General features: G+C 48.1%; 1 protein-coding gene across 15 annotated transcripts in view; it reads left to right on the plus strand.

The window, feature by feature from the left end:
• The window catches only part of COL6A3 (collagen type VI alpha 3 chain), a 57,078-nt gene extending 35,237 nt beyond the window's left edge, over positions 1 to 21,841 (plus strand). For 8 of the 15 annotated variants that reach the window (XM_048058569.2, XM_013178706.3, XM_048058572.2 and 5 more), the window contains 30 exons: positions 362 to 433; positions 1,036 to 1,062; positions 1,186 to 1,230; positions 1,330 to 1,383; positions 1,518 to 1,580; positions 2,104 to 2,169; positions 2,854 to 2,907; positions 3,347 to 3,382; positions 3,705 to 3,767; positions 4,037 to 4,099; positions 4,756 to 4,818; positions 5,088 to 5,150; positions 5,438 to 5,488; positions 5,790 to 5,825; positions 5,931 to 5,993; positions 6,120 to 6,182; positions 7,117 to 7,149; positions 7,246 to 7,282; positions 7,401 to 7,412; positions 7,570 to 8,063; positions 8,683 to 8,782; positions 9,289 to 9,987; positions 11,000 to 11,102; positions 11,749 to 12,029; positions 13,058 to 13,318; positions 15,037 to 15,111; positions 17,054 to 17,233; positions 17,346 to 17,396; positions 21,123 to 21,293; positions 21,423 to 21,841. In XM_048058569.2, coding sequence (XP_047914526.2) covers positions 362 to 433; positions 1,036 to 1,062; positions 1,186 to 1,230; positions 1,330 to 1,383; positions 1,518 to 1,580; positions 2,104 to 2,169; positions 2,854 to 2,907; positions 3,347 to 3,382; positions 3,705 to 3,767; positions 4,037 to 4,099; positions 4,756 to 4,818; positions 5,088 to 5,150; positions 5,438 to 5,488; positions 5,790 to 5,825; positions 5,931 to 5,993; positions 6,120 to 6,182; positions 7,117 to 7,149; positions 7,246 to 7,282; positions 7,401 to 7,412; positions 7,570 to 8,063; positions 8,683 to 8,782; positions 9,289 to 9,987; positions 11,000 to 11,102; positions 11,749 to 12,029; positions 13,058 to 13,318; positions 15,037 to 15,111; positions 17,054 to 17,233; positions 17,346 to 17,396; positions 21,123 to 21,293; positions 21,423 to 21,463 — 3,420 coding nt within the window. In that variant the 3' untranslated portion in view covers positions 21,464 to 21,841. The remainder of the gene's footprint in view (positions 1 to 361; positions 434 to 1,035; positions 1,063 to 1,185; positions 1,231 to 1,329; positions 1,384 to 1,517; positions 1,581 to 2,103; positions 2,170 to 2,853; positions 2,908 to 3,346; positions 3,383 to 3,704; positions 3,768 to 4,036; positions 4,100 to 4,755; positions 4,819 to 5,087; positions 5,151 to 5,437; positions 5,489 to 5,789; positions 5,826 to 5,930; positions 5,994 to 6,119; positions 6,183 to 7,116; positions 7,150 to 7,245; positions 7,283 to 7,400; positions 7,413 to 7,569; positions 8,064 to 8,682; positions 8,783 to 9,288; positions 9,988 to 10,999; positions 11,103 to 11,748; positions 12,030 to 13,057; positions 13,319 to 15,036; positions 15,112 to 17,053; positions 17,234 to 17,345; positions 17,397 to 21,122; positions 21,294 to 21,422) is intronic. The other 7 variants (XM_013178711.3, XM_013178713.3, XM_013178714.3 and 4 more) reach the window with 5 other exon arrangements.
• The last annotated feature ends 281 nt before the right edge of the window (positions 21,842 to 22,122 follow it).

Below are 22,122 nucleotides of genomic sequence, written 5' to 3' on the forward strand. Positions count from 1 at the left end.
ACACCTCTGCCGAGCTCTGAGGGGTTCTCATGGCCATTTTAGGGAAGGAGAAATTTCACGAAGCTCTTTCGTAGCTGGGAGCTTGGCAAGGATGTGTCTCTCTCCGCAGTGAAGCCTTACAGCTGGCCTCTGCACGATGAAGGCTGCGGGCAGGAGGTGGTGGGGACAGTCCTGCAGCAGTGGCTGGGTGCTGACCCCCCAAAACCTGATGCTCTTTTGGCTCCTGTTATTATCATGCAGTGCTTCCACACGCATGGGTTGGGACAAACCACTTTGCACACTTGCCAAAACATGCATGTAGCAGAAGAACCCTGTGCAGCAGGGGAGCCCTGACCATTGCATTTTCCCCTCCGTGCCACAGGGTGAGCGTGGACCTCCAGGAATGAATGGGACACAGGGCTTCCAGGGATGCCCCGGGCACAGAGGAACCAAGGTAGGTTTGGAAGGAGCCTGCGTGATCCAGGGCTGCTGCTTTAAAGGGGATCCTCGGGCAAAGCTTCAGGCAGCAGCTGCACCACAAGCTATGAAAGGTGGTGAAACATGCAATATTTATGGGTAGCATTCAAGCAATGTTAAGGTGATATTTCCTACCGTTTGCTCCGACAGCAGGATCCTCTGGCAGGGAGCAGGGGAGTGCATGGGCCGAGCCCATCAGTTGCAGCTGAGCTACTGAGTCTTTAAAAAGCTGTCCAGCCTTGGACTAAGCTGAGGCTCTGTCCTGCCCCTGAGGTCTGGATTCATTTAAGAAGGGGCGTAGGGAGAGAGAAAAGTCAGTGGTAATCTAAGTAATTTATTTGTGGAGAAAGAGTTATGGCTAAGGAACAGACTCTTTTGTTGGATCAGCTGGCTAAAAGCCAGGATGCACATATTTTACCTTGGCACAAGTGGCTGGGAGGCAGCTGAAGAAGGCTCGTGCAGGAGAAAAGCAGGATGGAAAAACCCCATGCAGCCACCCCTGGCTCTGCGCCCTTCCCCACCATCACCCACAGACGGCAGCAATGCCCTAATTCCCTTTTTTTTTTTTAATCTCTTTAGGGCTCTCGGGGATTCCCAGGAGAGAAGGTACGGAGCTATTGCCCCATGCCACAGCAGTGAGCACGAGGGCCTGGGTGCATCAGCATCCGTCCCCCCACTCCGGCTCCCCTTTCCCTTGGTGAACCTTTGCCCCTTGCCTCTCTTCTGCAGGGTGAGCTGGGAGAAATAGGTCTGGATGGCATTGACGGAGAAGAGGTCAGTCATTCTAATTGTATTTCTCTTTATAGAGAGGTGTTCTGCTGGTGGGGCCCTGGAAGTGGCAAACACTCTTCTAAATCATTTTTTATTTTGCAGGGAGACAAAGGCTTGCCCGGCTCCTCTGGAGAGAAGGGATTCTCTGGCAGGAGGGTAGGTTTCCATCACATTTACTCTTATAAAGGACTAAAGGGAGGGTGGAAAGCCCCTGGGGGCTGGGGGGATGTGGCATCAGAGATGCCCTGGGCATCAGGGTCCACTCGCTAACCCTTCCTCCTTTCCCACAGGGTGACAAGGGGGCCAAAGGCGAACGAGGAGAACGGGGAGACCGTGGGCTTCGCGGAGACCCGGTAACTATTGCTGAGGCATTTTCTTCATTTTCCCTGCTTGCTGCCAGCCCTGGGGGTCCCCTGCAAACAGCTGAGGGCACACGAAGTCTTCCTGCCCCATAGACCCTGGAACTGGGGGGGGTTCTACAAACGGTGCCCAGAGGCAAACTGGCAGACTGGGATGCAATTGATGGATCTGCAAACTCAAAGTCTTCTGTCGGTGCAAGAGTTTTATGGCAAGGTGGCACCAAAATGTGTTGGCACCGATACAGATGGCACAGGGGTAACACATGCCTCTTGACACCAAGCTGCCAATCATGGGTTCAATATATTAAAAACCCTCTTCTGCTTCTTTTTTCGATATTGTTAGTTCTCAGCTGAAAAGCTGCATCTGTCTAAACCCACCAGAATTATGAATTTCACCTAGTTCTGTCAAAAGAAATGAAAAAAAGAAATGTTGTTTCTGAGCTACAACAGCAGTTTACGATGTCTGACTTTCTTGTCCCACTCACACAGCTGTTTCTCATCACTCTCTTGCTTTCAGGGAGATTCAGGAGCTGATAATACTCAACGGGGAATCAGAGGCCAAAAGGGTGAAATTGGACTAATGGTAAGTTTCTTTGCTGTCTTTTTATTATTATTATTATTATTATTATTATTATTATTATTATTATTATTATTTTTTTTTTTACAATGGGATGAAACAGAGAAAGTAAGAGAAAAGGATGCTGCCCAAAAGGTGCAAGATTCTTACATTCATCATGCTTGTTCAAAAGGAATATTTTGTTGGAAAATGTTGTTGATTTACAATCAAAACTTCCTCTGGGAAGATATCAGTTTAGATGATGTTTTGTGTAAAAAGTGTTTTTTTTTTTTTTTTTTTCCAAAGCCTCTTTGTCCCTGAGAACAAGTTTGTACTTGGAAATTAACTTCATATGCTGTTATGTATCAGTACTGAAAAACAGTTGGATATTATCAAACCTGGGCTTCCTGATTCATCTGAAACCTGTGGGGAAAAAAAACGAACACACTTACCTGGGAAAATTTCAAAACTGACTTGTTTTTGGGTCAGTCCAGAATTAAAATACATCCTAAAATGTCAGAAGGAATTTCCTAAAGAAGGGAAATGTCAGCTTGAGCTAGCTCAGCATCTTGATGGAGAGCCTCTGCTGTTAGAAAGATTTCCATCCTTACCAGAATATCGAGTACTTTGTGTGCAGGTGTGAAAGGACTTAGCTTTTGAGACGTGAGCCTGCTCATCTCAGGGCTCTCACCCGTTTTGTTTTTCTGCTAGGGAGAGCCTGGACCTGTGGGGCTGAGTGGCCAAGACGGTGGAGTCGGGAGGAAGGTGAGCTGAGATTCGTTGGGCAGTAACTTCTTCCCTCCTGCCTTCCCACGCGTTTTGTCCTGCAATTTTAGGAGTACAAACAAAAAAGGAAAAAAAAAGAAAAAGTCACACTCAAAAGGAAAATGCCTGGTGGTTAGCTGGTTTTTATAAACTTTTAAGGTCGAATTCTGATTTTATTTCCACCAGAGTAACTCTGCTGAGACCAGTGGTGCTACATCTAATTTGCTCTGGTGGGCACACCCACATTTAGCTACTAATTTTTAAAAGGCAAGAACCAAACCGGAGCAAAACCCAAGCCTGGGGATGTGTTCCTTGCTGCCACCAGTCCCTCAGCAGTGGCACAACACACACTCCTGCCTGTCTGTGGGACCAGGGGAATATGAGGAAGGGGAAAGCTTACGTCCTTGCCTAACACATCCCATCATTTCTGTGCTCGCAGGGCATGGCAGGACGCAGGGGACCGATAGGAGTTAAGGTGAGTGTTTGTCCTCCCTCCCGCTGCAGTGGAATTGGGATGGATGCTTCCCTGGCCAGGGACTGCAATGCCAGCAGGGCAGCTGATGGGGCCAAAGCATAAAGGGAATCTGTGGATTTATGCCCATTGATTGCAGGAGGTGGATTCCCCTCTGTTTCTGTGTTTGTTCTTTGCTGTAAACTTCATTCTACAAAATAAATAAATTAAAACTGTTCTTCTCTGCCCTTTGTGTGGCATAGAGCAGTTTCCCGTGCCCCGACATCCCTTGCCCCTTGCCACGTTCACCCTTGCTAACTCGCTTTGTCCTGTTTTGCGCTTTAAGGGTACCAAGGGCTCGCTTGGTCAGGACGGGCCAGCTGGAGAACAAGGCATGAGAGGGCCACAGGTCAGTGAGCGGACAGGCCTAGGAAGGCAAAATTTACATCTTGTGTGGTGACACTTTGTGTTACCTCGTCACGTCTGCATCCTCAAAGGGTCTCGGCAGTGTGAACTGCTGGGAATGGGTGGGCAACCCTGCACTCACACCACCCAAAGTGTGACGTCTTTGGAAACCATCTCTCGGGTGCTGTAATGTTTGTTTTCCCTTGCGGTCTCTTGCATTGCTTGTGTGTCTCTGCCCACGTGCTTTGACACTGTCTCTTTCCTCCTGCACAGGGTCCCCCTGGCCAGCTCGGCACACCAGGCATAAGAGGAGAGCAAGGCGTTCCTGGGCCCAGGGTAAATCTTTCTGCTCATTCCCAGACAGGGACCAAATGGTGCTCAGCAATAAAATCTTGCTGAGAATGATAAGACACAGCCTATTTATCTTCCCAATTTACCCCCTAGGGCTCCAGCTCAGTTTCACTCTCACGTAGCACACCCTTCCAGTACGATTCCCTCTCTACTTATGCTAAAGATTTCTAGACTGGGAGTTACAGAAAAGGCAGTTAAAGCAACCATAAAGGGGTCAGGACTTCGGGGTATGGCCCATTATGGTTGGTGATGTTTCAGGATGATGAACATACTGGAACTGGCAGGGCATCCTCTGTGACACCCGCCAAGCTTTGAGGCCAGAGTATAGCTATAGGGGCCCCAACCATTCATTTCTCCCTCTGACCATATGCCCTAGCAAGGCTCATGGCCATAAAACCAGACATGTCTTGCATTTCCATGTCCTGAAGTCCTGATACAGGTTGCTGCTGCTATTTGCAGTGAGTTGACTTGGTCCTTCAGCATTTCCTAACTGAATTAGACTTCTGAATTTCCTACAGTGCTTTGAGAGGCACCAGCCCTAGTAGTCAATACACAATTTATACGGTGACTCAATTCAGCAGTTTCAGGCACACGGTTTTATGGACACGTTGCCAATGTGCCTCCCCCTCTTTCTGTTCCAGGCTGGTGGTGGGCCACCAGGAACCCCAGGAGAGCGGGGCAGGATTGGTCCCCTGGGACGAAAGGTATGTCTCCATGAGCTGTGGACATCAGCAACTAAAACAGCAATAAGAAGAAACCTATTCCGGATAGGAATGAGCTTTAAATAATACTGGAAATGAACATCTTGGGGCAAATTTAATTCATCTCCATTGGCTTGCATGGTGTGAACTAGAGCAAGGTGTATGCTCTGGCTGCTCCTTTAGGCTCCTGTTTCACTGAACAGAGAGGTCTGTGCAGGCTTAGATTTGCCTGAAGTTTCAGCACATGCTTGAACAGATACTCCCTTTTTCAGGGTGAGCCTGGAAACCCTGGACCCAAAGGGCCAAATGGACAACAGGGCCCGCGAGGAGAGATGGTAAGCATGGCCATACACTCACACCTTCAAGGCTGAAGGTCCCAACCTGCTCCCTATTGCTGACTTCCACATGGTTTTACACTTTGCACATGTATGCTAAGTAGGCTTCAATTCACATTTGTAGTTTTAGCACCACATTTTTGTATTTTTAATAAGTATAATAAAAATAATTTTATCTGTAGAAGGGCTTTTCAGGGGCCTGTGGCATCAATGAATTCTTCCTCTTGATGTCGCTTTAAGCCAGTCACGTATGACTGCATACTAATGCCATTGCTTTCCCATTTTAGGGTGATGATGGCCGAGATGGAATTGGTGGCCCGGGTCCCCAGGGCAGAAAGGTATGTGTCTGCTCAGCACGGCCATCTACCAACATGAGTTGTCACGGGCAAGGAACTAGCTTTATGCACGTGGACAAGGGCAGAGCCTAGGTGAACTCAGAGAGGCTCCATTCAGGGACAAAAATTATCCCTGAGTGTAGCCTGGTGAGAAAATCAGGCAAGACTCTTCAAATCCATCCCCTCTGCCTTTGTCCTGGTTATGCCTCTGTATATCATCTCCAAGGAGGAGGTTAATCTGTCTGCATTATCAGGTTAATTTTCCAAAACCCTGTATTCAAATAAACCCTTATGTTTCTTTCAGGGAGAACGTGGCTTCATAGGCTACCCAGGCCCCAAGGTACGGTGCAGCCCATGAACTAAGCGTTCATTTTCCAAACAATGTCTCCATGACCTAAGGACTTGTACAGATTTAGAGCTACCTTTTCTGTTTTTCCCCACCCAGGGTGGACCTGGTGACAGAGGTGGTGCTGGAGGCCCTGGCCCTAAAGGAAACAGAGGCCGCAGAGTAAGTTTGTGGCACATTTTTTCCCCTGTACATGAATGGCCTGAAAGATTTGTACTTCTCCTCCCCTAGCTCCTGCAAGTCCTCCTGCAGACACTCATGGGGAGGACTTCTCTGTTCTCTTTCTAGGGAAATGCTGGAGATCCTGGGACACCTGGCCAGAAAGGAGAGATTGGATACCCTGGACCATCTGTAAGTGCTTATTTTATTGCGGGGGAAGCCTCTGGCTTTTCCCCCGGAGAGCCTCCTGGCTGCCTCTCTGAGAAACACAGTGGTCCCTGTGGGTGCCAGGAGTTGAAAATCATGCCCACTTCTATCTCCTGCTAACTGCACCTTGGCTAAAATCCTTTTTACTTTATGATCCACTTAGAACTTCCTCCTAGGAAGATGTCAGATCTTAATTTTCTAAGAAAAGCAGTAAGTACTTCTTCATGGAAGAAATCTGTTTCCCTAGCACCCTAGAGGCCAAGATGACTTGGCTTGCCTTGCTCATGAACTTACAGCATCTTGAATGCCCCTTTGGACTTTGGCCTCAGCTAGGTTTACTCCTCACCCTCCTGCTGTTGGAGGTGTGTTATCAGGGTGTTCACCAAATGGGCCTCTTGACTAAGGGCCAAAAGTGATTTATCCCCACTCTAGGTGGCATCCTGCAGAGATAATGCTCCTTCTTTGTGTCACTTCCTGACCTTGTGTCACATCCCTCAGTGCTGTCAGGATGGAGGGAGGCAAGGAGAGAAACCTTGGCTGTCTCACCCCAGTCTGCAGCCCTTGTCTGGGCTTAATTTTTCAAAACTGTCCCTGTGCCCGTAGCCATCATAAGGTGGGTGTGAAATCCCCTGGGTAACTGGGAACTTCAGAGGCATTGACCCTTCAAGGAGGTACGCGTCTCACTCTACAGCCAATGTGGGGAGAGTGACATTTCTGGCATGAAGGATCTGACTGGCAATCTAGCACAATTAATAAGGAAGGAAGAAAATAGTTCTCCCTGTTCCAGGAAACCAAACTGAAAACAGGCAGGTTTTCCCTTAACTTCTTCATGATCTGTGGTTAAACAGTCATTCCAACTGGGTTCATGGGACACCCTGAAAATACACTTTGCACAATTATTATTTTTTGTTTTTAACAGGGACTTAAAGGTGACAAAGGACGAACCTTAAGTGTAAGTGTAGCATTGTTTCTGTCTTAGTTTGAAATATTATTTTGTTGTTTGTTTTTTTTTTCCCTTTCTAACAATCTTTCATTGTATTTTCTAAAGCAATGTGATCTTGTGCAGAACATCAAAGACAAATGCCGTGAGTACATCAGTGCCTTGCTAATACCCCATTGCTACCCTTGTCTGACAGTCATGTTACATAAATGGCACTGACTGAACTGATTTTTTATTCCCCCCCACCCCTTTCTTTTCCACAGCTTGCTGCTATGGTAAGTCACCTTCAGTACATTAAATCTCGATGTGATTGTATGCCAGAATTGTTGTTCTGCCCATGTATGTGGTATGAATGATTGACTTCCACTGAGGATGTTTGGACCCTGACAATTGTCTGGGGCACGTTTTGTTCCCAACACATGTTTCTGGCAGGTCCCAAGGAGTGCCCTGTCTTCCCAACTGAGCTGGCCTTCGCTATCGACACCTCCTCAGGCGTTGGGAGGGATGTTTTCAACAGGATGAAGCAAACCGTGCTCAGGGTGGTCAACAACTTAACCATTGCTGAAAGCAACTGCCCCCGGGGTGCGCGGGTGGCCCTGGTCACCTACAACAACGAGGTCACCACGGAGATCCGCTTTGCTGACGCCAGGAAGAAATCAACCCTTCTCCAGCAGATCCAAAACTTCCAGGCAACCCTCACCACAAAGCCACGCAGCCTTGAGACAGCCATGTCTTTTGTGGCCAGGAATACCTTCAAGCGTGCCCGAAGTGGGTTCCTAATGAGGAAGGTGGCAGTCTTTTTCAGCAACGGGGAGACGAGAGCCTCCCCACAGCTCAACGACGCCGTGCTGAAGCTCTATGATGCTGGGGTCATTCCTGTGTTCCTCACCAGCAGGCAGGATGCGGCTCTCGAGAGAGCTCTGGAGGTTAGAGCCGTTCACCTTTTCTTTCCTTTTCTGCTTATGACCCCAGCCCAGTTCCCTGGGAGATCAATGGCTTTTATCTGTTGGCTGCTGGTTGGCTTCTACAGGCCTGCTTAGTGCTGAGAAAGCACTGCTGTGCAAATGCATCCAGCATGTCTATTAGGAGAGAAATCCAAAATGCCTGGTGCAAAGCACTAGTGATGTTCCAACGAGCCAGTTGGTTCCCAGACCATGGCTCCAGTGTGCCAAGGGTGGTATGAAATAGAAGAAAAGAAGGTCCCCACTGTGAGAAAGATCTGACCGATGAAAGGCAAAGTGTGGGAAGTTAGAAGTGCGGTAGCATCTTTAGTAGAGGGAGAGCTGAGGTACAGAGACTTAAAGCACCAAAAATACTCAGCATATCAAGCACTGGTTCAAGTGTTTGAACCTTTTGGTGGGACTTTTTAGGTCTAAACTAGTCCCATTAACTGACGTCAAGTGTATTAGGCTCCTCCAAAAAACAGCATGCTGGGTAGAGAAAATCCCGTAGAGTTGTCCACAAGATTGCCCTCCCCTACTTTGAGCTGAAAATAACCCAAGGCAGCATTACTAACACCATGTTTTTTTGTTTGCATCTAACCAGATCAACAACACAGCAGTTGGACATGCAATTGTTCTTCCAGCCAGTGGCAGCCAGCTGAATGAAACTATCCGGAGGCTCTTGACTTGTCACGTTTGTCTGGGTAAAGCATCCAATTTCCCCTCTAGACTGTGCCAGATCCTTCTGGTTGCGCAGCAGTTGGTTGTCAGTGGTGCAGAAGGGAAGCCCAGTGGGAATTCAGCCCTTTTGTTGCTGAAGACAAGGGATTTGTACTCTTGGGTTGAGCAGAAAACATTGGCTTTGTGAATGAGGCTCACTGTTCAGTATGGGTGTTCTCCACATTGTGAAGAGAAGCTCTGTTTTTGGCCTGTTACCATTCTGACAGCCCAAATACTAATAGTTCTAAAATATGGCCTTCTGCCATTTATGACGGAGAGCTTCTGGGATGTCTTTGGACAAAAGAGCACATGAAAAAATACTATGTGCACAACTAAATGTATTTTGGGATGAAATGATTTGTTATCGCGTAATGGAGTGGTGAATGTACATGGCTTGATAGTGTTTCATATGAAACAACAGATTTTAATAGTGACAAGGGAGGGTTATCTTTGGTTCCTCCAAGTGAAACCTGCTGTATTTCTTCCCTAGATGTGTGTGAACCTGATCCCATCTGTGGTTATGGTAGTCAGAGGCCTGTGTTCAGAGATAGACGAGCAGCCCCGACAGATGTAGACATTGATGTAGCCTTCATCATCGATAGCTCGGAGTCCACCACACCTCTACAGTTCAACGAAATGAGGAAGTACATTTCCCACCTCATAAGTAACATGGAAATCAGCTCTGAGCCGAAAATATCTCATCACCACGCAAGAGTGGCAGTTCTCCAGCAAGCTCCTTATGAACACGAAACCAACTCAAGCTTCCCACCAGTGAGAACAGAGTTTTCACTAACTGATTATGGATCCAAAGAGAAGATTATTAATTACTTAAACAATCAAATGACCCAGCTCTACGGCACAATGGCTATGGGAAATGCAATCGAACACACGATGGCTCATATTTTTGAAAGTGCACCAAACCCTCGGGATCTAAAAGTCATAGTTCTGATGATAACTGGAAAAATGAAAAAAGCAGAACTTGACTACTTGCAGAAGGCTGTAATTTCTGCAAAATGCAAAGGGTACTTCTTTGTTGTCTTGGGCGTTGGCAGGAAGGTGGATGTCAAGAATATCTACAGCCTAGCTAGTGAGCCACATGATGTGTTCTTCAAGTTGGTTGACAAACCAGGAGAGCTTCATGAAGAGACCTTACTCCGCTTTGGGAGACTGCTGCCATCTTTTATCAGAAGTAAGTACAACATCCTGCAGCCAAAATGTTACAGAAGGAGCAATGTATGACCTCAGTGTGCCAGGCTGGGCACACCTGCCTGTTTGTTGGGTGGGTTCTGGCATGACCACCTCTTTGGGCAGTGGGTCCCATTGAAGTGATAGTCTCCTTTCATATGTTCTGTACTGTCTGGTCTATTTTGTTGCTGCTCATAGGTCCCTCTAGTTGAATCTGTCTATTTTTGGGGGTCTCTTTGGCCTCCCCATCCCATCCCATGCACCCTTTCAGTCTGTTGATCCATCAGAGTCTGTAAATAGGGTCTGGTTCTGCTGGGGCTCTTGGTCCTCTGCAGACCATCAGCCTGCTAGCACTCCACCTCTGAGCTCCCTGAGCACCCAACAAATCCTTCTTCCCAGTTTCAGCTTAAATGTCATGTCCAGCAGGCATTTGACTAGCTCAGGCAGAGATCTGGAGTTGCTCTATGCCGATTTAGGACCAGACGAGCAGGATTCTTTGCTCAGGGATAAACAACATCAGCATGTTTAGGATGTGCAGACTACCTTGAAAATCTGAATCTCAGCTCGTCTTGCAGTAGAATAAGAAGCCAATGTATGCACATCTTTCCCTGCAGATAAATATTTAGGTTTGCTCGTTTTGATTTCTCCATTTTTTTCCAGATTTTTCCAGTACTGCTTACAGGGGTCTTGGAAACTTCCAACTCTCAGAAAAATGCTCTGTGGTTGGAAGTGTTTTGCTATGAGAATGCTGTTTACATGCGACAGGCTAAGACATAAAGCACTCTAGTATCTTGTAGTTACTGCTCTCATGTTTGTGTGTTGGAATAACAAATCTCCCTGCCCAGGATGCTGCACGGACCACACCAAACATCAAGAGATAATCCATAGCTTTTAACAGGAGCAAGCAAAGAGAGAAGAGCTTTTTTTATTCAGAAAGAAATATACATAGAGCACTGTTGGTAGGTGACCACTGTCCTCAACACCAGTGTTTAATGGCAGCCTCTCTCCCTCTCTAGGCGACTTTGCTTTCTACCTGTCTCCAGAAATAAGGAAGCAGTGTGAGTGGCTCCAGAACGATCAGCTAGCCAAGAGCCCTGGACATGCTGGACATAAAGCAGTGTAAGTAGTGGTTTGTCTGCAAGAGGATGAGCTGTGCTAACAGCCTGTATCAAAAGAACAAGAGATTTATCTACTAGGAAAAGCAGACAAGTGCACACATATTTTAAATTTGTATTAAATGTCATGTTTATTTACATATGAAGGATATGAAGGAGCCATATGCTATTGTCATCAGGCAGGTCAGGATTTCCAGAAATAATTATTAAATTGGGCTTTTCAACTCAAAGAACTGTTTTCAGAGGTTGGTCTGCCATGGACTCTCTGATGTTCAGGATCTACCATAGAATATACCCTTGTACTTTATAAACATAAGTGAAAGCTTATGTTACCAAGACCCACTCATTGCTGGCACATGTCCTAGCTTTGAAGGTCGAGTCCCTTGGAATGAGGCAAGCTGCAGAAGTGTCTGTCTGCTGAATTCACTCCAATGGGTGCTGTGCAGGCAGATCTGTGCCCCTAGTGACAGGCAGTGCTCTCCTGTGTTTTCCTGCAGTGTTTTCATTGCTTGGCTGTGAGCTTACCCAAAGCTGACAGACTATTGACCTCAGGGGGGTTATTACCACTGGTTTCTATGTTAGCTCCCCCAGACTTCCAAAATTCTGCTTATTTAGCACTTCAGACAAATCAGCTGCTTTTGCTCCGATAGGTACGCGGCACCCAACGTGACCATAAGCCAAACTGTAAGCACCAGCACCACGCTAAGTACCAGCACCAAGCCTGCTGCCAGCACCAACACCCGTGCCAGGACCACCACTGCCAGCACCACGGCCCAGACCAGAGCCACAGCCCGGACCACCACGAGCACCACGGTGCAGATGAACACCACCGCGCAGAGCGCAGCAAGCACGGCGGCCAACACCAAGGCCACCAGCCGCACCACGGCGAGCACCACGGCTGCAGCAGCAAGCGGCAGGAGAAGACAAGGCGGTACGTGAAAGGCTGTCCCCATGCGAGCCGTGCCTCTCCTTTGTCTGAGCTTCTCTGTGCCGTAGTGAGTTGTATCTTTTCTTCCTCCCTGGGAGGATGATCCTGATGGGAAATCATCATTGGAAGGACAAGTATTGTGCTTGCAGAAAGAAATTTTTAGGGGCAGAACTGGAAATCTGAGCTGGGGTGGGGTTGTTGAGGCTTTGTCAACATCTGTGTTGCAAAGTTTGCCCAAAGACCAGGTCAGGGGCTGGATGCCTCAAGGCAAAACACAAGCATGTCTAAGAAGGGGACAATCCATCGTCTGCTGGCTAGCTCAGCAATACAGTGACAGAACGCTTCTCTTTCTAGTGTGTCCCATTTGCTTTCAGTGTTTTCATTCCCCTGGCTAAGTTTTGCTATTTATGGTGGTTCACGCGATGGGGTTGAATTCTCTGTCAGCTAATATAAATAGCTGCAGTTCATTCATCACTGAACCAGTGTGGGGACCTTTTGGGGAATGGTGAAGCTCTTTCATGAGAGTGCATCTCACGTAAAGGAGCCTTCCCATGTGCTTCTGCGAGGGGATGCAGGCAGCTGTGCGCGAGACAAAGTAACAGAGAACATCTGTTAAAGCAGGGGGATGCTTAACCAGCAATGTTAAACATCCATGTGAAAACAGCTTTCACAAGGTCAATGTTTTCATCAGCTTGAGGGGAACAGGAGTTTCTGGGTATTTCTTATTCCATTGTTGCTTCCAAGTAGTGTTTCTAAAGGCCTCATCCAATGCTCCTCCATAGCAGGAAAACCTTTCCCTAACAGCTTCTTTGACCCATGTAAGGTTATGTTGGATCTTAGGCAGGCTTTGCTTTCGGCTCTTCATCTAGGCCATGAAAAAAAGCCTCCCTGCAGTGCACTAGGGGGATTCAACCACCACAAATTTATTTGCTGTGGACTGAAAAGCAGTTCCTGCAGCGCTGAGACACCTTTCCTTGAGACCTTTCCTCTCCACATCCTTGCTCAGTGCTTCTTCTGATTCTGAATTGCAGCAAAGACGAGCGACATCCAGATCACGGATGTCACCGAGAACAGCGCCAGGCTGCGCTGGGCCAGCCCCGAGCCACACAACGCCTACGTATTTGATCTCTCCATCACCTTGGCACACGACCATTCTCTTGTGCTGAAACAAAACCTTACCGGCACTGAGCGTGTCATCGGAGGCCTCCGAGGTGGACAGAAATACCTCGTAGTCATCACTGGCTACCTGAAATCCCAACCCAAAGTAACCTACACAGGCACATTCAGCACAAGTAAGTACCTCTTGGCGAAAACAAACATTTATTTTTTTCACATTAAGATACTGGCCACACAAAAAAAAAATGGAAAAAATGTGTAAGGGATGGGGAACGATTCAGTACCAGTGATCCCAGCCCTGTCAGTGCTCAGTTGTGTCACTGCATGTCTGGTATCCTTTGTCCCAGCGGCAGGACCTGGCTGTGAAACGCCTTGGATGTGTTTCTTTGGCAAATTCAAGTTGACACTTTGGTGGTGTAAAATTGACCCAGACTGTGGGAAAATTAAAGCCAGTCCCAGAGGGGTGTTTGTCTCATTGTGCGTGCAGAAGGCTTTGCACAATGGGTCTTGGTGGGGTCCAGACAGCATTGCAGTAATTAATAATAGGAGTCAAACTGGGTTAAAACAGAGTAAATTCAGTCCAGCATGATTACAAAATAAGCAAGAAAAGCTGTTTCTCCGACAGCTATTTCCATAGCCACCTCTCTGCTTTGCATACTACAATATCCAAAAAAGGCATAGAGAAGGGATTAAATGGTGGGTTTAGTCTTTTGGGAATCCAAGCTCCATGTGCAGAGATCACATGTGAAACTCACCAAACCCTTTGGCATGGCCAAAACTTGCTATATAAGACAAAGCCAAAAAATTTTTTATTATTATTTTTTTTTAATAGCTTGGCGTAGAGGCGCCTTGGCTGGCTGGTGTGGTAAAGTTTGTGCTGGTGCTGCCAGTGGTTCATCTGGCTCATTCTGGCACTTTGGAGCCTCCTCCAGTGCCCGTGGGGAGTCTTTCCAATGGCTTCAGCACGTTTGGATCAGGTCTGAAGGCTCTTACCTTTGCGAGCAATAAATGTGCCCACAAAAATGTTGTGAAAATACAACAGTTTGTAGAAGGAACATTTGCATGTGCTGACTTAGAGCCCTCGGTGCCCAGCGAAGCTGCATTTCCTATAGCGTACATCTCAAATGGGAACAGATTGGGCAGACAGTGGTGCCCAGCCCCATGCAAAGGGTATGGTGCAATCAGGCGGGGTGTGCTGCGATATGAACCATGATCTGCTTTCCACCCCAAGGGATTTTATCCCCCTCAGTGACGATCCTCAACTACAGTTCCCAGAGGGCTGTGAGGCTGTGATGGCAGGAGTGTGTCACAGCTTCTCTAAAAACCTTTATGCAATGCACAAATCCTTGAAGGCTGCAGGAGAGCAGGAGAAGATCCATCATGGCCTCTTTGTTCACCTGGAGCATGCTGTGGTTTTCTGCCTTCTCTAAGACTGGAGGAGCAAAGCTAATCTGGCTACAGTAAGGCCATGGCTGCTTCTCCAGAGCCCCTGTGCGGGCCCATGCTGTGGGGAGAGCCGTGGCCACCAAAAGCAGAGCCTGGTGGGTTCCCTCCGTAGCCACTAAGAGCCCGACCAAGCGCTGCTGTCGGCTGGGGCGAGCAATACAAACCGTCGTGTCGTGGCCAGGCGGCAGTGGATTACTCATCCTGCCAGCTGCGTCCAATAAACATTTCTGAAAAACGTATGTGCTGGGGTAAGCAGATCCGGGCCTGACTCCTGCAGCTTGTGTGTCCCCTGCTCCCCGTGCTGGAGCTGGGGCCAGGGGGGTTGTTTACGGCTGTGCCTTGGCTTGCCGGTGGGGCCGGCCCCACTCCTGCCCGTGGTGGGGCTCCCCGGGGGTGTTGTTGCAGGATCTGGTTGCTCTTGGCTTACAGCTCCTTCTGTCCTCCCCAGAGACCCCGGCGCAGACCAAGGTGTCCCTGGCCAACATGATGATGAACGCTGAGCCACTGGAAGGGCCTGAGAGCGGTGAGTAGTGGGGCTGGGGGACTCTGGTGGGACCCCCATGGAGATCCTGGCTGTTGGCACTGGTCTTTCCCCTTGCCGGATCCCAAACCCGGACCTTCGCAGAGCAAGTGTAGCCCCGCTAGGACCAAGGAATCTGGATGACAGCCTTGGCTCCCTGTCTGAGACCTCAGCCCCACGCAGGTTCCAGAGCCTGCAGAAGGCCCTGAGATCTTCATGGAGGACTCAGACCAGGTCCCGTCATCAGGAGATGAGACAGTTCCCAGGTGCCGGCCTCTCCCCAGGGACACGCTGTGCCCCATGGCCCACCCAGTGCACAGAGATGTAGCTGTAGACGTGAAACATGCTCCTGCTTGCCCCATCTCTCCTGACTTACCACAAAGAATAGGCCTTGGCTCCCTCATTTAACACACAAGGCCTTCACCGACAGCCAGTGTCCAACCCTTGGATTTGGCCTGCTGACAGCGTCCCACCAGGTTACTCCCTGCCATCAGCGGCTCATCACAGTAAACCACTAATGAGCAAGCTGTCAGATCCTACTCTGCTGATAATCACATTAACATTCATTAGTAACCCATAATCACTGTAACTGTTAAAGCATTGTCTCATGGCATTCGTTGACACCAGGCTCCTTACATCTGCCCTATAATGCACAGTCATACTCTCTACATGCCCTTCCACCACAGATCTGGAAAGGTCTGTAGCCTCCATAAAGCCATCACTGTCACCAATCTGGATGTGGATCTGGCATCTAAGACTCATCCCTCAACCCCATATATTCACCTTTTTTTTTTTTTTTTTTTTTTTTTTTGCTTGTATATGGCTGATTTTCTTCATAAGGAGCTTGGGGAGCTGGGCATGAAATGCGCTGAGCAGCAGGTGGAGGTCTGGGATGGGTCTCAAATTACTGGTGGAGCAGGGAACATCTTATCTCATTTCATCTCATCTGCATCTTGGCACTTGTTCCGCCACTGCTATGATGCTCTGAGTGGCTCCTGCTGCAAGGTGTCACCCATGCGTGGTGTCACTGTCCCCTGGCTCGTCCCCTCAAAGCGACTCTCACCCCTCCATGGCTTTGCTTAACCTCTTATCTGCCTGCCCTGTGGAGAAAAGGTGTAGCTCTGTGTGGGTCTGTCAATGCAAAACCTCTCCATCTCGGCTCCTTTCGTGACCCGTTTGCAGCAAATGCCTCTGCCCAAGGATTTATGGCACCTGGCAGTAGGGGGAAAACATTTCAGGAAGGCCTCCAAGGATGGTGCTGTTAATCTGCTGTTTTTCAGCAGGCTGAGGATATTAAACAGAGCAGGGCACTGGGGACAGGTCGTTTAACTGAGTCTTCTCTAGTTCTCTGTGCAACAGGAGAAACCTGTGCATAAATCTAACAGACCTCGGAGGAAGCCCAGGATTCTGGCATCCTTATATAGGCAAAGCAGCTGCTCGCAGGGATGGCCTTTGCTAATAAAAACTCTGGGATTTGAGCCTCAAGTTATCATTTCTGGGCAGGAAAGGAACACATGTTTAAATCCCCATCAAGCCCTAAAGCCTACCAGGTGTGGCTTGCCTTTAAAGATAAAGTAAGCACACTTAAGAACTAAAGTTAGAGCCAAGCAAAGAGCTTTGGAAGCAGACGGGGGGAGTTGTGTGAAGGCCCAATCCTGCCTGCACCACCCCAGTGCAGGGGTTTGGGGACATGCTGGGTTGGTGCTTAGCAAGGGGGGGACCGGAAATCGTGGGTCGACGAAATTCTGTGAGACCCACATTGGGCCGGAGCATCAGATGCCAGCCCAGCCACCTGCATGGGCTGATCTAGCCCCCTTGGCTTCTGGTGTTTTTAAATGCTTCATTTCTTTTATTATTATTATTTTTTCCCTTTCCTGGATCTCTTTCCTTTTTCAGCTTTTAACCCTTTCGGGATCATTTAACCTTTGCACCTTTTGACATGCAGATTTGGCAGACCCTTGCTTGCTGGACTTTGACATGGGCATGCAGTGCAAGGACTATCAGGTTGTGTGGTTCTTTGACTACAAACACAAGATCTGCAGCCAGGGTTGGTATGGTGGCTGCGCTGGTAATGCCAATAGATTTGAGACCGAAGCTGAGTGCATTAGCAAATGCTTGAAACCATGTAAGTACCACGTGGGGATTAATCCTTTCGCATTGTATCGTGTTTTCAAATAATCTTTGCATCAGAGAGAAAACATCATTTAAAAACCAAACCCACACACTTTTTCCTCCAGCAGCAGCTGAGAAAGCCAAGCAACCACCCCTTGAGAAAAGATTATCGTCAGGTAACACATACACAAAATAACCATAAAACAAAGCAAATCCATTACTTCACCATCATCATTTCATAGCATGCATCTGAGCTTGTCCAGCACAAGATCACCAGCAGCACAGACTTGGTTTTCATCTGCTCCTTGACCTGACCATGCCCCGCCACCTGCTTTGCATGAGCAAGTTGCCTGCATGCCTTCTCTCACCCCAGGGGCTGTCATATTTGCACGATCCGAGTGCAAACCACAGCTAGCAGCAAAATCAAGTGCAGGATTTCGGGAGAAGCATGCGGTCACTGACCTGCAGGTCCCAAAGCAGTTCGTGTGGCATGACTCAGCACTGCGCCCTTGCCACGGTGCAAACTACAAATGCTTCCCTGCCTGCATACAAAACACTTCACGTGGAAAATGACTCCACGTGGCATGGGTCTTGCGTGCAGATGTTTTCCTTTCGCAGCAAAAGAAAAAAAATGAAGCTGAGGAAGGAGCCCATGGGAAAATGGCAATGAACTCCTCTTCTGGAGGCGTTTCTAACCTCCTGGGTTTCAGGAGCTGGGAAGAAAGCAGGGACTCGCAATCGCTTGTGTTGGCTAAGCAGGGATGGGATGGGAACCTGACCACAGCAAAGCCCTGCTATCATAGCAGCTTTCTTCTCTTGGTATTTCAGGGCATTTTGCAAAGAAATAGGGGAAACCCAGGAGCAAAGCGAGCTCTGGTACCGAGGGCAGGGCTTTAATCCTGTTAGAAAAAGCCCCCTCCCACCCATTTCTTGTGTGGATTTTAGGCTCCTTAAATCAGACTTGGGCATTAGATGATTCTGTGATTCTTGCCCCTGGCCATGGTGCAGCCTCGGTCCAGCTTTTCCACCCCCAGGAACCTGAGGCAGCAGCTGCTCCAAAAGGAGATTGCACAGTGCTACGGACAGGCATCGTGGACAAATTTGGCTGCAGTCCGGGGGCTTTTTGGAAGGAAGAGGAATCAGCACACGGCTTGTGCAGAAACCTGTGGCATCAATCTGGACCGGGGTTTCACCCTGACGGAGCGGGGAAGCCTCGCTGATGTGCTTTTCTCCGGAGGGCACGCCTTTCCGCTAGCCCCGGCCCCTCGTCCAGCCCCTTCTGATCATCATCACATGCCTTGATGATGTTTCCAGCAACTGTTGTTCAGGCTAAATTGATATTTCACGAACTTGGCGCCATTCTGCCCTGGGCAGAGAGTCAAGAAAAGCAACCGAGGGGCCCTGGAGGGATGCTTGTGTCTCTGCCCGCCCCGCCAGGGTCCCCCCGCTCCATTCACTGCTTTCTCCCTCTTCTCTTTTTGGTTTCTGCTAAACCAGAGCTTGAATCCACTGTGGAAAAGGAGACACAGGAGCTTGCAGCTCAGCTTTTAAAATGCTGGGTGTTGGGCTGGGCTCTCGGTTCAGCCCATTGCAAGGACTGGAGCCAGGTGCAGTGCTGAGAAATGCCTTGGCCTCCCAAACCTCAGGGCTCTTTGGGTGTGCTCCAGACCCATCTCCCCCTGGGAACCCCTTTAAATGCTCTGATAACCTTTAATTACTGCGATTTATAGCTTTTTATATTTTTTTTACCATGACAAGATTAAATGTAAGTGCAGCTGAGGAGCCCAGACACATTTTCTCTGCAGGATGAATTAAAAACCTCACTCGTGTGGCACCACCCCTCACGGTGTGAATATTAAGACAGGCAAACTGAAGGTTATGATTCAAGGGATTTTTTTTTTTTCAGCTACCATAGTGCAGCAGCTTTCCTGAAGCCAGCATATCAGATCTGCCTCGGAAGTATTTGTTGAATTTCCCAGTGCCTTGGCTGATCCCGAGAGCCACTGCAACTCACAAAGGGGACAGCAGGGTCTAAAGGCTGGGCTGCCCAGATCCTGTGCTGCAGATAGAAAATGCCTTATTGCTCCAGAAGCTGTATGTTTTCTGGATGGTTGGCTTCCTGAGAGGGTGCACAGGGTTTGGAGCAATAGTCCTTGTGTTTGCATCTGCTGGCTTTCGGTATTCCGGAATGACAGGAAAGAAGAGAGGAGGATTTTTAAAAAAATTGAACCCCAAAGGCAAAGAGCTTGCCAAAGGGATGGGGAAGCTTTTGGCTGCAGGAGCCTGATAGGAGAGCTTGAATCGGAAGGTCAATATTGATTTCAAATTCCTAGGAAAAGCAGAAATTTAAAAAAAAAAAAAAAGACTTCAACAAGCTGCTTTTAGAGCAGAACAAACAAAACCGTCAGCAGGCAAGGGGGTCCCTTCCAACACTTCTCTCCCGGAAGGGCACGTTCCCAGCCCCTACCCCAAACCTCCGCCACCACTTGGGTTTGACCTGCTTGGCCCCACACTCACAGAATGCAAAAAAAAGGGAAAATGCAATCAGAATGAGCAGGGAGGTTTTAGGCAGGGCCTGTCTGTCCCTGGAGTCTGGTCAGTGTAGGGTCCATGACACCGATTTCTGCCTTCCCCTGTCCTGCTGGCTACAGCATTCCTGGGCGCTGGGCAGCCGCCAGCACCGGCCGCAATTTCCTCCAAAGCAAACCTGCCACCAGCGTTTTCTTATTTCCTAGGATTTGCTGCCAGACCTACTTTCTAGTTGGGATTTCGGGGATAATCTTCTGTGCTCTTCTTCCTGTGAATACTTTAGAAGGGTTTAGCAAGCCTTTCCTCGCATCAGACCCCAAAGAAATTTGCATGCAAATGCACTCTTTGGTATGAATATACCAAATATATCTCTATACTCTATATCTCTATACTCTTCCATACGTCCACTCGTGGATATTTGGGACCCTGTTTCTGGTAGGACAGAGTACCTTGATTTCTGAAACGTGGCCTGTAGCACGTTACAAAGGGCAGAGTCCTAAGACGAGGTTATCACAAGGCAATTTCAAGACATGGATTTCCTGACCACTCATTGCTGGTGTACTCTGCATATCTTTCCTTTTGGAAAAAAAAAAAAAAAAAGAAAGAAAAAAAGGTAAAAGGCTGCTGGACCCCAGCAGCTTGAAGCAGAGCCTCTGACAAATGGAAGCAATAAGTGTGGTATCAGAAATTTCGGGGCCCTGCTTGGCCCAGGTCTATGGTAACAAGTTTTTTTTTCCAGGAAGAAATGTGATGGGTGATGTGGGCTGTGCTGAGGGCAGATATCACAAAGTGCTTTTCCACCTCCTTGTGCAGCCTTGTTTATAAACTGTTTTTTTTTTTTTTTTTTTTTTTTTAAGTTGTCAATTTAATTTAATTTAACACATCCAGGTGCTTTGTTATTTTGTCCACCACTTTTCCAGTAAGAGTACTGGGATGCCGCGGGGCAGCACGCAGTAGGTCCAGGAGCATCTTCACACAGAAGATTCTTCTTTTCAGGGAAAGCCACTATTTTTAATTGGAAAATGATGGTGAAAATAAATACTTTTTCCCTTGCAAACCAGTTGACGCCCGCCAACTCATTTCCTGCAAATCCAGTGTATTTGCAGCACACGTCCTTCTCGCTGCCTTTGCTCCATCCCAGCGTGGATGCATGCATCCCCTGGGGCTCAGCGCTGGGCACAGACACCCAAAACCCTTCTCTTTGCAAACCTCAAGACCGGGTTTAGTCTCAGGAGACCAGGCAAAGCCTAGGCTGTGGTTGCCCTTTCTGACCTCGCATGCCAGCCCTGCTCTCAGGCATTTCGCAAACACCGTGCTTAGCCCAGGACCCCAGACCTCTTGCTGACCGTTGGTGCTCCTGCTTTTCTCTGCAGCCACGGATATCTGCCGGCTGCAGAAGGAAGAGGGGACCTGCAGGGACTTCGTGCTGAAGTGGTACTACGACCCCAAGACCAAGAGCTGCGCCAGGTTCTGGTATGGCGGCTGTGGGGGCAACGAGAACCGATTTAACACGCAGAAAGAATGTGAAAAAGTTTGCGTCCCTGGTAAGCACCCACGTGTGTCCTCGAGGCCTCAGGTAGTCCCGAGTGGTTGCAGCAAGTCCTGACAGCCACCCTGGTCCTTCCCCAGCATCCCAACCTTATCTATTTTCTTTCTCCACCAAACCTTCTCAGGCAACATTAACCCTGGCGTGGTGACGACGATAGGAACATAGAGCCAGCGACCTGCCAACACATACCTCTGGGACAGCCAGGAGCATCAGCCGTCGCCACCTTATCCCCATAGAAGCTAAGGGTATAGACTACCTTGCACTGTACTATTTCATGCTTTTAACTTCCAAAGCAAACCTTGAAGAAAGTGTTTTGCTACATGACCTATCAATATGGTGCTAAACTGTTTGTGGACTGAGTGCTACACGTGCCCGGGTTGTATTGTATAGCTTCAACATTGCGAAGTATTTACCTGATTGCAGATTGTTACTGTGTCTGAACACGTTTCCAAATTACCCTTTCTTTCCAATTCTGGAAGGCTGCCTATCTAAGGCAAGGCAAAAGTCAGCAAATTAAAAAAAAAGAAAAAAAGAAAAAAAAAAGAAATCATAATAACTTCACTGCAACTGTTACATGCTTGCTTTTATCATTTTCATAACTGAGCATAACTTTACATGGAAAGCCTTCGAGTAAGAGAGTAGCTAATTCTGATAAACAAGTGGTTCAATTTTTCATTCTTCCTTTTTTTTTTTTTTTTTTTTTTTCTCCTTTTGCTGGATTAGATTACAAACTAGATCTCTCCTATGCATTTGTAACATATGTGGCCAACCAAACTAGTGAGGAAAATTAAAAAAGGTTTCTGAATGCAAATGCACTGTTGGGA

This window comes from Anser cygnoides, chromosome 6 (assembly GCF_040182565.1).
Source record: "Anser cygnoides isolate HZ-2024a breed goose chromosome 6, Taihu_goose_T2T_genome, whole genome shotgun sequence".
Taxonomy (NCBI): Eukaryota; Metazoa; Chordata; class Aves; order Anseriformes; family Anatidae; genus Anser; species Anser cygnoides.